The 13161-nt window shown below is 40.0% G+C and overlaps 1 protein-coding gene across 1 annotated transcript; it reads right to left on the bottom strand.

Annotated features, from left to right (window-relative positions):
- Positions 1-208: 208 nt before the first annotated feature.
- LOC114355214 (uncharacterized) lies at positions 209-12922 on the bottom strand (the record flags this gene model as incomplete). Its single annotated transcript, XM_028307922.1, has 9 exons — positions 209-345; positions 1067-1210; positions 2176-2329; positions 3665-3727; positions 4246-4355; positions 6072-6111; positions 7589-8094; positions 8757-8927; positions 12787-12922. Coding segments are annotated over 9 exons (1423 nt in total), but the record flags the coding sequence as incomplete, so codon positions are not given.
- Positions 12923-13161: the final 239 nt, after the last annotated feature.

Here is a 13161-nt window from a genome sequence, read left to right as displayed (position 1 = left end):
TGGAATGCGCGTTCCCTCCCCCAACCGCGATTAAACGCAATTAGTTAGTGATTAAACGCAATTAATGTGTCTTATTTTACGCAAATACACAATTTTTATCAATAATAATAAATAAAAAATATTTTAAATATAGTTTTTTAAAGTTATAGATGCTTTGTTTCGAGTGAGGTCATATCGCCAGCGGCAAACTTAAAGCAAACGGATAGTAGACTCGTAGTAAAGTTAAATAAGTTTTAATTAATTTTATTAGGTTTTACTCACGCCATCTGCCGGCTGGTCGTCCAAACTAGGCGTTAGACCCCGCCCACTCTCAGAGGCGTTTTCAACCAAGAATTCTTTAATTGCCTTGAAATAATAAATAATAAAAGTATAAAAAGTAAGCTCTAAAGTCCGGTCGCCGAGCAGATAGAATTTCGTCCAATGACCCCAAGCTACTCATCCTTATCGCTCGCACACTCACTGCGGTCGCCCGTCGCACAGTCGCGACAGCAATATAATTACGCGCGAGCGATAAGGATGGGTAGCTTGGGCTCATTGGACGAAATTCTATCTGCTCGGCGACCGACTTTTATTTAGGTGAGTTTATTTATTTAGTCACGGATACTTGTCAAAATGTTTGTAAGAATGCACAAAAAATGTGCTGTGCTGGTACAACAGGTTGTGTCGTTAACTTTTTATTATGCGCAAATTGTCAAATTCGCAAAATGTCAAATGCGCAAATTGTTAAATTCGCAAAATGTCAAGTTTTAAAAATGTCTTTAAATTACGGTTTTATGGTTTCATATTTAAAAAACACCTTAACATTTTAATGATTGAAAGTTCTGCCAATTAATTACTTGACTTTTATTATTAAACCTAAACAACTGGACATTTTTAAAACTTGACATTTTGCGAATTTGACAATTTGCGCATTTGACATTTTGCGAATTTGGCAATTTGTGAATTTGGCAGATTGCGACCGCTTGACAATTTGCGAATTTGACAATTTGCGCATAAAGGAACTTTTTGGTCACTTTGAGTGTCACGAACTATTTGACTGTACGGAACCCTGAAAATTAATACTCACAGCAATTTGCTCTTCGGATTTTGCCTCGAGTTTTTTCTTGGCTCTAGCCAACACGGCGATCAATCGTCTCTCGTACGAGCTCAAGTTTTCGTGCCCTGAATTTTGCAACTTCTTCTTCGTTTTAGACTTCCAGTCGACCCACGTCTGAAACCAATAAAATAATTTAAAAAAAAACTGTTACAATTATAGGTGTCAGTACTAACTCAGTCAGTGCCTGAGGTATGGGAGCGGCGCAGGAGTGTTTTTGTAACGCCAAACGTCAGCGAGACTTCAGGTCTTTTTCAGATTTGTATGCTGTGCCTCTGAGATGCTCTGCCTCTGGGCTTCGGCGTTTTTCAGTGTACTGGCTCGCCGTGTCTTGAAAATAAGTCTTATATAGCATTAATTTAATAGAGTTAGTTTTTAACAAAACTTATGTATAGCCTACTAGCTTTCCGTCCGCGGCTTCGCCCGCGTGGAATTTCGTTTGTTAAATTTTACTGAATTTTCTTTGCTATAAACCTCACAGAGCCCGAGACCTTTCCAACGAATGCAAATTCGTGGAAATCGGTTCGTGCGTTCTGGAGTTATAGCGTCAGGAAGGAAAACCCGACTTATTTTTATATAGTAGATAAGTTTTGCTACAAAAGCAACCCATACGACAACACAATCACATACGAGTATTAGAATTTCGTCCAATCGCACACTCACTGCGGCCGCCCGTCGCACAGTCACGACAGCAATATAATTACGCGCGAGCGATAAGGATGGGTAGGTTGGGGTCATTGAACGAAATTCTATCTGCTCGGCGGCCAGACTTTAGCTCGGTCGGGAAATAAATGACAATATAAATATTTTTGTCATTAAAAATACTAAAATAATATTACTGTACTATTCCCACCTCTCGTTCCCACTGCTGCAGCACCTGTGTAGCCAGGATCTACAGCTTGACCGCCAATAACCCAACCAGTGAAGGCCAAGTTTGTCCCGGGGGAAAGTTAAACTATCACTAGACCCGCAACGAAATTAATCAGAAGAACATAGGAGGAGTTCGAAGCAAGAACTCTTCCAGAACAAGCATTACATCTACATTATGTAAAAAATATCAAACTAATATGAACAAACAATACCTTCTTCCACTTGCCGATGGTCTTCCTATTGCCGATGGCGTTCAAAGCGTCCGTCAGATCGATCCACATCTGATCGGCCTTCAAACGCCGCGCGAGCACCGTGTCGGCGGCGGTCGAGCCATTTTGGCGGCTCCAATGGACCGGGTCGCCGTGCCTTGGAAACAAGTCTTATGCAGTTGAAATAAGGATTATTTTGCAGTGTGTAATATTTACGCGAATGTACTTTGAATTTTGTGTCTTTAGGCCTGGTTTCCACCAAGGCGGAACGGAGTGAAAAAGAGTTTTGAACAACCAATTAAACAGCTCCGCGCCGCCGCCGCTGTCAATACAGACTTGACGGCCCGTCTCTTTTCCCATCCGCCTGGTGGAAACCAGGCCTTATGTAGTTGTAATTTTAGGGTTTGGGAAGACTCGACATTTTCTGATTTTCTAAGTCCCGGGACACGAGACAGCCTACGTTCAGGGTACTCTGAAACGCTGTTTACGTAGTTTCGGGTCTATCTGTCACCGTCACTCATGCTGACATCTCTCTTCGTGTGAGAGGGATGGCAACATTCGAAACTTCGAATAACGTTTTTCGGAGTAACCCCGCAGGCCCGGGACGCGGATCGAATCCGCTACTCTAGTTAAGCTTAGGCGCAGATCACCGACTATTAGTCGGCCGATAGTTGGACCCGATTTTAATTTGTATGAAGAACGACCGATACCAAATCGGTGTAATGTGCGCACTTTCATACATGTCTATACTGATTAACAGCACGACTCAACTATCGGCCAACTAAAAGTCGGTGGTCTGCGCCTAGGCTAAGTTGACGTGTTGTAAAGCCTGGTCCGTGAGCACGTAGAATTTTGTCCAATGACCCCAAGCTACCCATCCTTATCGCTCGCGCGTATTTATATTGCTATTGCGCTCGCACACTCACTGGTGTTGCCAGTGTTGACATATGGATCCGAAACGTGGTCGCTTACTATGGGCCTCATAAGAAGGCTCAAGGTCACCCAAAGGGCGATGGAGCGGGCTATGCTCGGAGTTTCCCTGCGTGATCGAATCAGAAATGAGGAGATCCGTAGGAGAACCAAAGTAACCGACATAGCTCGCAGAATTGCTAAAATCAAGTGGCAGTGGGCGGGGCACATAGCTCGTAGAGACGATGGCCGTTGGGGCAGGAAAGTTCTCGAGTGGCGACCACGGGCTGGAAAACGTAGCGTGGGCAGGCCTCCTACTAGGTGGACCGACGATCTGGTGAAGGTCGCGGGAAGAGCCTGGATGCGGGCAGCGCAGGACCGTTCATTGTGGAAAACCTTGGGGGAGGCCTTTGTCCAGCAGTGGACGTCATTTGGCTGAAACGAACGAACGAACTCACTGCGGGCGCCCGTCGCACAGTCGCGACAGCAATATAATTACGCGCGAGAGATTAGGATAGGTAGCTTGGGGTCATTGGACTAAATTCTACGTGCTCGGGGACCAGACTTTAGAGTTGTTATTTACCTGTCTATATACTGCAACAGTAACTCCAACTGCTCTGCGGTGGGCCGAATTCTTGACAAATACCTAAAAGGAAACAAAAAAATCATAAAACTCATTATTTATGCAAGTAGGCTTTTAAAAAGCCATCGTGGCGTGCATTACTTATTAACCAGCGACCCGTCCCTCCTTCGCACAGGTACAATACTTAAAAACCTTTCTCTTTAATCACTCTATTAAAAAAAACGCATCAAAAACTATTGCGTAGTTTTAAAGATCTAAGCATACGTAGGGACAGACAGATTTTATTTTATTTTTCTTTTCTCAAAACCACACAGATAGGAAAGCGACTTTGTTTTATAATATACTAGCTTTCCGCCCGCGTTGAATTTTGTCTTTCACAGAAAAACTTTATCGCGCGCGTCCCTGTTTCAGAAACCGGGATAAAAACTATCCTATGTCCTTTCCCGGGACTCAAACTATCTCTACGCCAAATTTCATCAAAATCGGTTCAATGGTTTAGGCGTGAAAGCAAGACAGACAGACAGAGTTACTTTCGCATTTATAATATTAGTATATTATGTAGATTGTGATTAGGTACTTACATTATTTTGTTTTCGCTCTCCGCCGCCGTGACTTCTTCATTGGTCATTTCGCATTCGGACTCCGCTTGAAGGTCACTCGACTGTTGCGTGTCCATAGACTGGGAGTTTTTCTGCGAGGCATAGACAATATTAATATTTAGTGAAAGCAACAAATAAATTGAGGTTTTTAAATAAATAATAAAGTTTATTTCGGTAACATTTACGCATTTAATCACAGGTATTTGGGGCTTCCTATTAAGCAACCAGTTTTGCTTGTGTTAGGAAGCTCCGCTCTGCTATAGTAAAATTTCAAATAAATGATACTGTTAGCAAAATTTTTGGTGCTATAACTACTACAATTATTAATTCAAATAAATATTGACCTATGAAGTTACTATATTCATAACTTTATAATTCCAGATTATTAATTTATTTAAAACTAGCGGCCGCCCGCGACTTCGTACGCGTGGATCCCGTTTTACCCCCTTCATCTATCTTACGCGGTTTAGTTTTTTTCATACAAATGTTTTTTCCCGGTAACTCCCGTTCCCGTGGGAATTTTGCAATATCCTGTTGTAACTAAGCTTTGAGTTTACTAAGGTACCTGCATGCTAAATTTCAAGCGTCTAACTTAATCAGTTTAGATTTTTCATACAAAAGGATTTTCCCGCTAATTCCCGTGCCCGTGGGAATTCCTATGTATCCTATAACCTGCCCAGGAGTACGAAGAATAATTGTACCAAGTTTCGTTAAAATCCGTTAAGTAGTTCTTGTTTCTATAAGGAACATACAGACAGACAGACAGACAGACAAAAATTTTACTGATTGCATTTTTGGCATCAGTATCGATCACTAATCACCCCCTGACAGTTATTTTGAAAATATATTTCATGTACAGAATTGACCTCTCTACAGATTTATTATAAGTACTAGCGGCCGCCCGCGACTTCGTACGCGTGAATCCCGTTTTTCCCGCTAATTCCCGTTCCCGTGGGAATTTCGGGAATTCCTTTCTTAGTGCACCTCTACGGTACCTAAGCTACGTCCCTTCCAAATTTCAAGTGCCTACGTTTAGCCGTTTAGGCTGTGCGTTGATCTGTCAGTCAGTCAGTCAGTTTCTCCTTTTATATGTTACGGCTAAAGATAGTTGTGAACATAAACTTAAGATTAGCCGGCTAAACTTAAGTTTATCTTCGAGAAGCAGCTAAAGTTCGATAAGATGTTAGTTTGCGTCGTGATATTCCATCTTTAGCAGGCTAATGTGCACATTAGCCAAAACGAAACGGCTAAAAATGTATTCGATGGGCGCGCCAGGCCGGCGGAGGGCTTGAGGGGGCGGTGGGGAGACAACGCGCGCGCAGTTTTATTTTGTAATTTTAAATACCTGCAGAAGATTCTGTAATGACCAAATGGATCCTTATTATTTTATTTTAATGATTAGGTAGATATTGTTTTAAGTAATTAATATTTTGTTATTGTAATAATTGTAATTTTGAATACCTACATAGGTACATAAAAGTATGTGTAATGAAAGTGATTATTTCTTAATTAAGTTTTCGTGTCAAAATAGTATAACATTATTACATTGTTTCCTTTTCCATTTCCTTCTACATTTTTAGCCAGGGGTCTGCGGTTACACTTAAGTTTAGCCGGCTAAAGATAGAAGAAACTAACATTAACACCTCGTCGAAGATAAACTTAAGTTTAGCCGGCTAATCTTAAGTTTATGTTCACACCTATCTTTAGCCGTAACATATATATTTAGATATAGATAGAAAATGTAGATTTAAAAAACACGAAAACTTTATATGGTAAAAATCACAAAAAGAAACGAAGATAATACTCACACCAAGAGTCTCCTCTCCCGTTATATTGTGTTTGGTTGAACTAAAATCAAATAAATGTCTTAATACAAAGCATCACGATTCAATTTGGCAAGTTTACATGTGTTTGTGTATGGTGTGACAGTTTTAATTTCGAAATCGCTTCTCAGAGCGAAATAGCTACAAAACTCCAAAGTGAATCGATTTCGAAATTACATCGTAGCTACACCGAAACTCCAGAGCGAATCGATTACAACTGTCACTTCGTTTTGTCTAGGGGACAGATCGTAATTGAAGGGGTGAGTAGAGAAAGGTCTTAACTAACAAAATGAGTTATGAGTGTTTGAAAATGTTAATCTGCTCATACCACATTTGAATCCTGAAATGTATGAATGCTTGTCAGATAACACCTTTGTTAAGGTTTGACACGTAACAAAATTGCGTGTTTTGAGCTAATTAGTCGATTTTATCATCACTTAAAACCTATGTTCATGCAAAAAAGTAGATTTTTCAGTTTTGTCAGAAACACCTTTGTCCACTCACCCCTTCAATTGTCGATTTAGAGTCGTCGTAGACTACAGACTTGACGATCGATAGTTTATTTATTTATTTATTTATCTTTATTAAAGAAACATACAGCCTTGTTTGATTAGTTTAATCGGGTTATTAATCAGTATGAACAAGTATAAGCCTAGGCGCAGACCACCGGCTTTTAGTCGGCCGATAGTTGGATCGGGCTGTTGATCAGTACGGAGATGTATGAAAGTGCGCACATTACACCGATTTGGTATCGGCCGATTCTTCATACAAATTAGAATCGGGCCCGACTATCGGCCGACTAAAAGTCTGTAGGTCTTCAGGGAGTCTTACGGCCGCATTCACAAACATTACTATGAGGTCTCACAGTGCGCGTGGACGCACAGGGTGACACACGAACCAATCACAGAGCTCTATTCAACGCTGTGCGTTCGATTTGCTGCTTCACTAAAGCAAGCATCATTTGTATTTTTATTTGAATTTATTTGAATACAGGCATTAGTTTTCTGTGGCCTAATTCACGTATGAAAACTTCAACGACATGCAAGCGATTTGTCACTTTTCGAATTCATATTGATCGCCCGATTTTGTTTCGATTTCGTTTTTATCCGTATTCGATTGTGCCTTCGCGGTATTCACCTATTACTTATTTTGAACTTTGGTGCCAGTGATTAAACGTCAAGTGACAAATCGCTGAGTTGCGATCCTATTGAGTAATCGTTCTATAGTTCTAAAATACTGAACTGTCCTATCCATGACATTGACAGTGGGGCGCCACCGTCAATACCGGATCGCTGGTTCCGATTTTTGCCATGTTGGAAACCAGTTGAACGATGGTAGCGCCCCCCTGTCATTGAGTTTGGTGGGACAGTTCAGCGTGGGTCTTCTATATCGAAATGACACGTGAATACGGATTTAGGACTGTTTTTCAATGGGACGACTTCTAAACGTTGACTGTTTCAAAATACGTGAATTAGGCCACTGGTATTCCATCTTCAACTTACTTGCCATCAGCTTCTGGAATCACCTCATCATCCATCAGTTCTTCTAACAATACTTCTTCGAACTCTATCGGAACTTCGGCCGGTTGTGATATGTTTTCTGATGATTTCTGATATATAATCTTGGCCGATTGTGATATGTTTTCTGATGGTTTCTGGTATATAACAGAGCCCGATTGTGACGTAGTTTCTTGGCCCTTCTGATATTTAATAGAGCCCAGTTTTAATGTGGTTTCTGATGGTTTTTGGTATATAGTAGATGCCGTTTTTGGCGATGTGGAATCCGTTGTTTTCTGACATATAATGGTGGCCGATTGTGAAGCAGTTTCTTGTGCTTTCTGGTATTTAATAGAGCCCGGTTGTGAAGTACTTTCTGATGGTTTCTGGTACATAACAGATACGGTTTTTGACGACGTACTTTCTGATGGCGTCTGGTATATAATTGTGGGCGTTTGGGACTTGGTTTCTGATTCCTTCGGGTATATAACAGAGACGGTCTCTGATGACTTCTAGAATAGAAGAGAAACAAGTTAATTGACATAATTGAAAGGAAGAAAGACACATTTATTAAAATGGACATCACGCAAAGACAAAAAGACTGATTTAAGGCATAGCAGACTTATCAACTCGGAAAGGGATCAACACCGTATCGCCTTTCGCGGGCTTTCAACCGCGTGGCGAGGCGTTTACGTTACGGTGCGGATAAGTGTGCGTTGCAATATGGAATTTCATACAAAGAATAACCGCCTTGAGTTGATACGGTTGCAATCCTTTTCTGGATTGATAAGTGTGCTACGTCCTTTACCGGTGACTCTACCGGCTGTTCTGAGACTTACCGGTGACTCTGCCGGTTGTTCTGAGACTTACAGATGCATCTACCGGCCTCTCTGAGACTTACCGGTGACTCTACCGGTTGGTCTGAGACTTACCGATGACTCCACCGGTTGTTCTGAGACTTACCAATGATTGCCCGTTGTTCTGATACTTACCGGTGACTCTACCGGTTGTTCTAAGACTTACCGATGACTCCACCGGTTGTCCTAAGACTTACCGATGACTCCACCGGTTGTCCTAAGACTTAGCGATGTCTACCGATTATTCTGAGACTTACCGGTGCACCTACCGGTTGGTCTGAGACTTACAGATGACTGCCGGCTGTTCTGAGACTTACCGGTGACTCTACCGACTGGTCGCCATACAGCCAGTGCTGGTCTGCTGAAAACCGGCAGCTGATAGCTAACACCCGCTCCTCCATAGCAGAGAAGGGCTTCGGCTTCCCCGAAGGGTGGTTTTGATTGTACTGCTGTTTCTTCTTGGTCTTGTTCTTCCAGTCTATCCAGGTCTGTAAATGAATGGGAAATTATAGTCAAATGATTCTGAAACGTCAACGGGACTATTCCCACCTCTCGTTCCCACCGCTGCAACTCCTGTGTAGCCAGGATCTACAGCTTGACCGCCAATAACCCAACCAGTGAAGGCCAAGTTTTTCCCGGGGGAAAGTTAAACTGTCATTGGACCCGCAACGAAATCAATCAGAAGCACATAGGAGGAGTTCGAAATTAAGGTTCGACTTCCCTCCATTGCAAAGCGGATGACAGGTGACAAACAAAGGTTTAAACCTTTAACAAAAGATTATGCACCACGGACAATAAATATCAATTAAGGGGGCCTATCTTATGAGAAATTAGCAACTGCCTTCCAATAATTTTCGCCCGGTAAGCGAAAGGTCGTGGGTTTTATTCCCGCCTTAGGCAGTTCAATTTTTCAAGTTATTTATAATTTAATTTGAGAATCTAATCGTTAAGAGCCATTTCACAAAAAAGTTCCGCGCGTATTTAGGTACAAACTGTCAACGCAACGTAAAAAGAGTAAAAAGAACGCCGAAATGGACAAAAAAATCTTGAGCCGTGACCGTATTAAGACTTGATATAAGTTATTAATATTAAGGTAGAATAAGGTATTAAAACTTGATAAATTAATTTAAAATTTTAATAGAGTTTATGTAATCTTTCAAAAATTTTTATATTTCGATTATTAATAATGAAACACGAATAGGTATAATATGTAAAATATATATTAAGTACAAAATAAAGACAGTCACATTACGAAAAAAAAATGCCCTCTTACAGCTCTATCATCGGACCCCTGGATATCATTTAGGGACGAAGTATTCGTCAAGGCGAATTACATAAGCCCAAATTCCATGGGGTTCTATTGTTTTGTTACAATTTACAATAGAATCTCCTCATCAATATTGAGACATTGCGAGTTGCAATGTTACGTTTTCTTGCAATCTGAGGTGGAATTGTGTAAAGCAATCGTAATCACGTGACTTGCTTAGAGAAGTTTTTAAAGAAATCAATATATTGACTGTGGCCTCGCAATTCATATTTGATAACATTATGTATGTCCGTAAACATATACATTTATTTACTAAGAAAAGTGACGTCCACTCATTTAACACGAGACATAAGAATAAACTTGCTGTTCCATCATTTAGGTTGCATAAGATAGGTAATTCATTCTTGGGGAAATGTATTACCATATTTAACAAAATACCACACAACCTTGTCGAATTGCCAATAAACAAATTTAAGATACATATAAAAAATACCCTTAAATGTCCAAAGGGTACTACAAGGTTCGAGACTATATTGATGACAAGGATGCGTGGTCAGTTCAGTCTGCACATATTTGATGTACTTAAATTTGATTATTCTTACCGTTAGATAATTCCTGGCAATAAGTGGTGACTGAGTTTGTTCCGGCGTTTCTTCTCAGCACTTGCCATAATAATATGTTTGTCTCGAAGCGCTGGTAGGGCCCAAAAGATAAGGAGACATGTAAAGTGCCCCATAAGGGCTACCTTTTTCTTTTTTTATTATTTTCTATTGACGTTCATAAGTGCCACTTGTGGTCTAAACTGAATAAATATTTTTGATTTTGATTTTTGATTTTGAATCATTTGACAGTTCATAACGTACGATAAAGTCAGTTATACAAAGCGTTTGACAGAATAATCGTACGTTATGAACTGTCAAATGATAACGATTGCTTTAGACAATTCCACCTCTGACCTTGATTTTTCAAACACGTGTCAAAATAAAAAAATAATTTAAACCAAAAGCTCTAAGGAATATTTAATTGACATCAATTTCGAAGCAAGCACAGATCACAGAAACTAAAGGGAGATGTGACAAAAGCCGCCCCCTTGAGCCTTGAGCCGGTGTCGCAACAATATGCCCAAAAACAGAACATATTGCTTGTGAAAGCAATGATGACAGCAGCGACGTCATAATGTAAACAGTTTACATTGCTTGCATAGTACTAAAGATTATATACTAATACCAGAGAGGATAATGAGCACATATTTTGATTTCTTTGTGTGTGTGAATTTCTAATGCGACACTGAGTTTCGAACTCAGCGCATTACTTAGAATCTCTCTCTATGGAAGCAAGTTATCTCCAAAATAACATTCTACACCTTTTTAACCTAGTCAGGTAATAATTTTATTAAAATAAGAAGCACTTCATCTCCACTGGTCATCACAAAAATCGGCCCACCTACGTTTTACAGGAAAACTCGTTTCTACTGACACAATCATGGTTCCTCAACAATATTGGTGTTATTTGAAAGCCCAATAAATATCCTTAAAGAAAAACACATTTAATTTCCTAATAAACGATTAACATATACAATAAATGTGACTTGAAAAACTTGAAAAAAGACCTCACTTTGGGCTCACCTCTGCAACTCTGGGATCAATTAGACCAATTTTTATGGTTATAAAACCAAATAATGATCTCACGTGTCCTCTTTAGCAGATGGATAGCGATTAATCCTAACTTAACAGTTTTATAGCCATAAAAGTTGGCTCAAGCGTAACTACCTATTTTTTGAAGAAGTGACTCTGGATTCTTCTACAGACACATTTTTGGGGTTCTTTCCTTTAACTTATTTTTCACTTTAAATCAAAACAATGTTTTATAGGCATTATGGGAAAGTAACGTTACGCAAAAAACAGTCCAAACTCACTATGCCAAATTATATTAATAAATGATATCAAAACGTTCAAAATGTGAGGCTGTACATGAGCGCTGTATACGAGCCGGTATTCTCTTTTATGATATTTGTTAGTATTAAGAGTACATGATAAAATAATCACTGATAAATGTGATTAATTTATCACTTTTACCTCGCCTGTCGGTAATTATTCATAATAACCAGCGATTATTCATAATTTTCAATTTATCACATTAACCGTAACAGATAAGTATACCACTTACATACTTTTTTTTATAATTTATTTATTAAAATAAATACATACAAAATATACATAGTTACACCCAGACCCGTCAAAAAAAAATCATCCTTTCAGTTTCTGCTCGGCCGGGAATCGAACCCGGGACCTCTCGGCATATTAGTCCGTTTCGAACCACTACACCAAACGGCCGACTTGAAACAGGGACCTCTCGGCATAGTATCAAATGTATTTGGTCGCCGTATAAATCACCGTTTCACGACACGAACGCACGTAAACGTCATGGCGGGAAAAGTGACACAGGTCCTGCCTTGACGGGCGCTCGCGCCATACTAATCGATGTCGGCTTGCGTATTGTAATTTATACTGATATTCACATCAATATTTTGACAAAGTGGTTACTAATATTTAAACAATAACTGTAGAAATCTATTCTACAATGCATATTCTTTATTTTGGGATACTTTTATTGCAGTTATTGCTGTGTTTTTAAACCAAAAACCACGATGAAAATGTGACGTTAATCTTCAAATTTGCCAAATTATTTTTAAATTTTCTCAATAATGGTAGTGAAATTCAAGAATCCATTTCATTAATGGACAACAAGAATATATGTCCGATGATTACTATATATTTTTAAGCTTATTATATGAGCATAAATAATAGATACAGGACTTTGAAATTGAGTCTGCGGCAATTTTTCCGTAAAATGGTTGTGGGAGATGGGGCACTGAGAATTAAGCAAAAGAGTTTTAGTAAATCCGTTTCATTAATGGTCAACACTAAGGATTGACCTATCTTTCACAGTTATTCAATAATATCTGGGTGTTGCTTAAGATAGTAATTCATGCTTCCAAAATCTTAGAAATTCGCACGAAAATGTAAAATGGCTCTTAAGAAATTTTAATAACTATGTGTAATGTGTTTTTGATAACTTACCTTCTTCCACTGCTCCATAGTCTTGAAGCCGCCGGTCATGTTGTTCAACGAGTTGGTAAGATCGCCCCATAAACGCTCGGCGCGCTGTTTGCCCATCACGCCGTGGTGCGGTTTCGACGCGGCCAAATCGCCGTGACTGGAACAACATCAGGTCATTTAGACACCCCGCAGACTAAAGGCTATTAAAGCCCGGTCCGTGAGCACGTAGAATTTTGTCGCGCGGCGCGCGTCGCACAGTTGCGACAGCAATATAATTACGCGCGAGCGATAAGGATGGGTAGCTTGGGGTCATTGGACAAAATTCTACGTGCTCACGGACCAGGCTTTAGTCGCCCAATAGTTTAGTCGCAGTAGCGGCGTAAGGGGGGGGCGGTG

The sequence above is a fragment of the Ostrinia furnacalis genome, unplaced genomic scaffold, assembly GCF_004193835.3.
Source record: "Ostrinia furnacalis isolate ACB-3 unplaced genomic scaffold, ASM419383v2 OfSCF2365, whole genome shotgun sequence".
NCBI classification, from domain to species: Eukaryota; Metazoa; Arthropoda; class Insecta; order Lepidoptera; family Crambidae; genus Ostrinia; species Ostrinia furnacalis.
The sequence above is the reverse complement of the archived record's forward strand: the minus strand, read 5'-3'. Positions and strand labels throughout refer to the sequence as shown.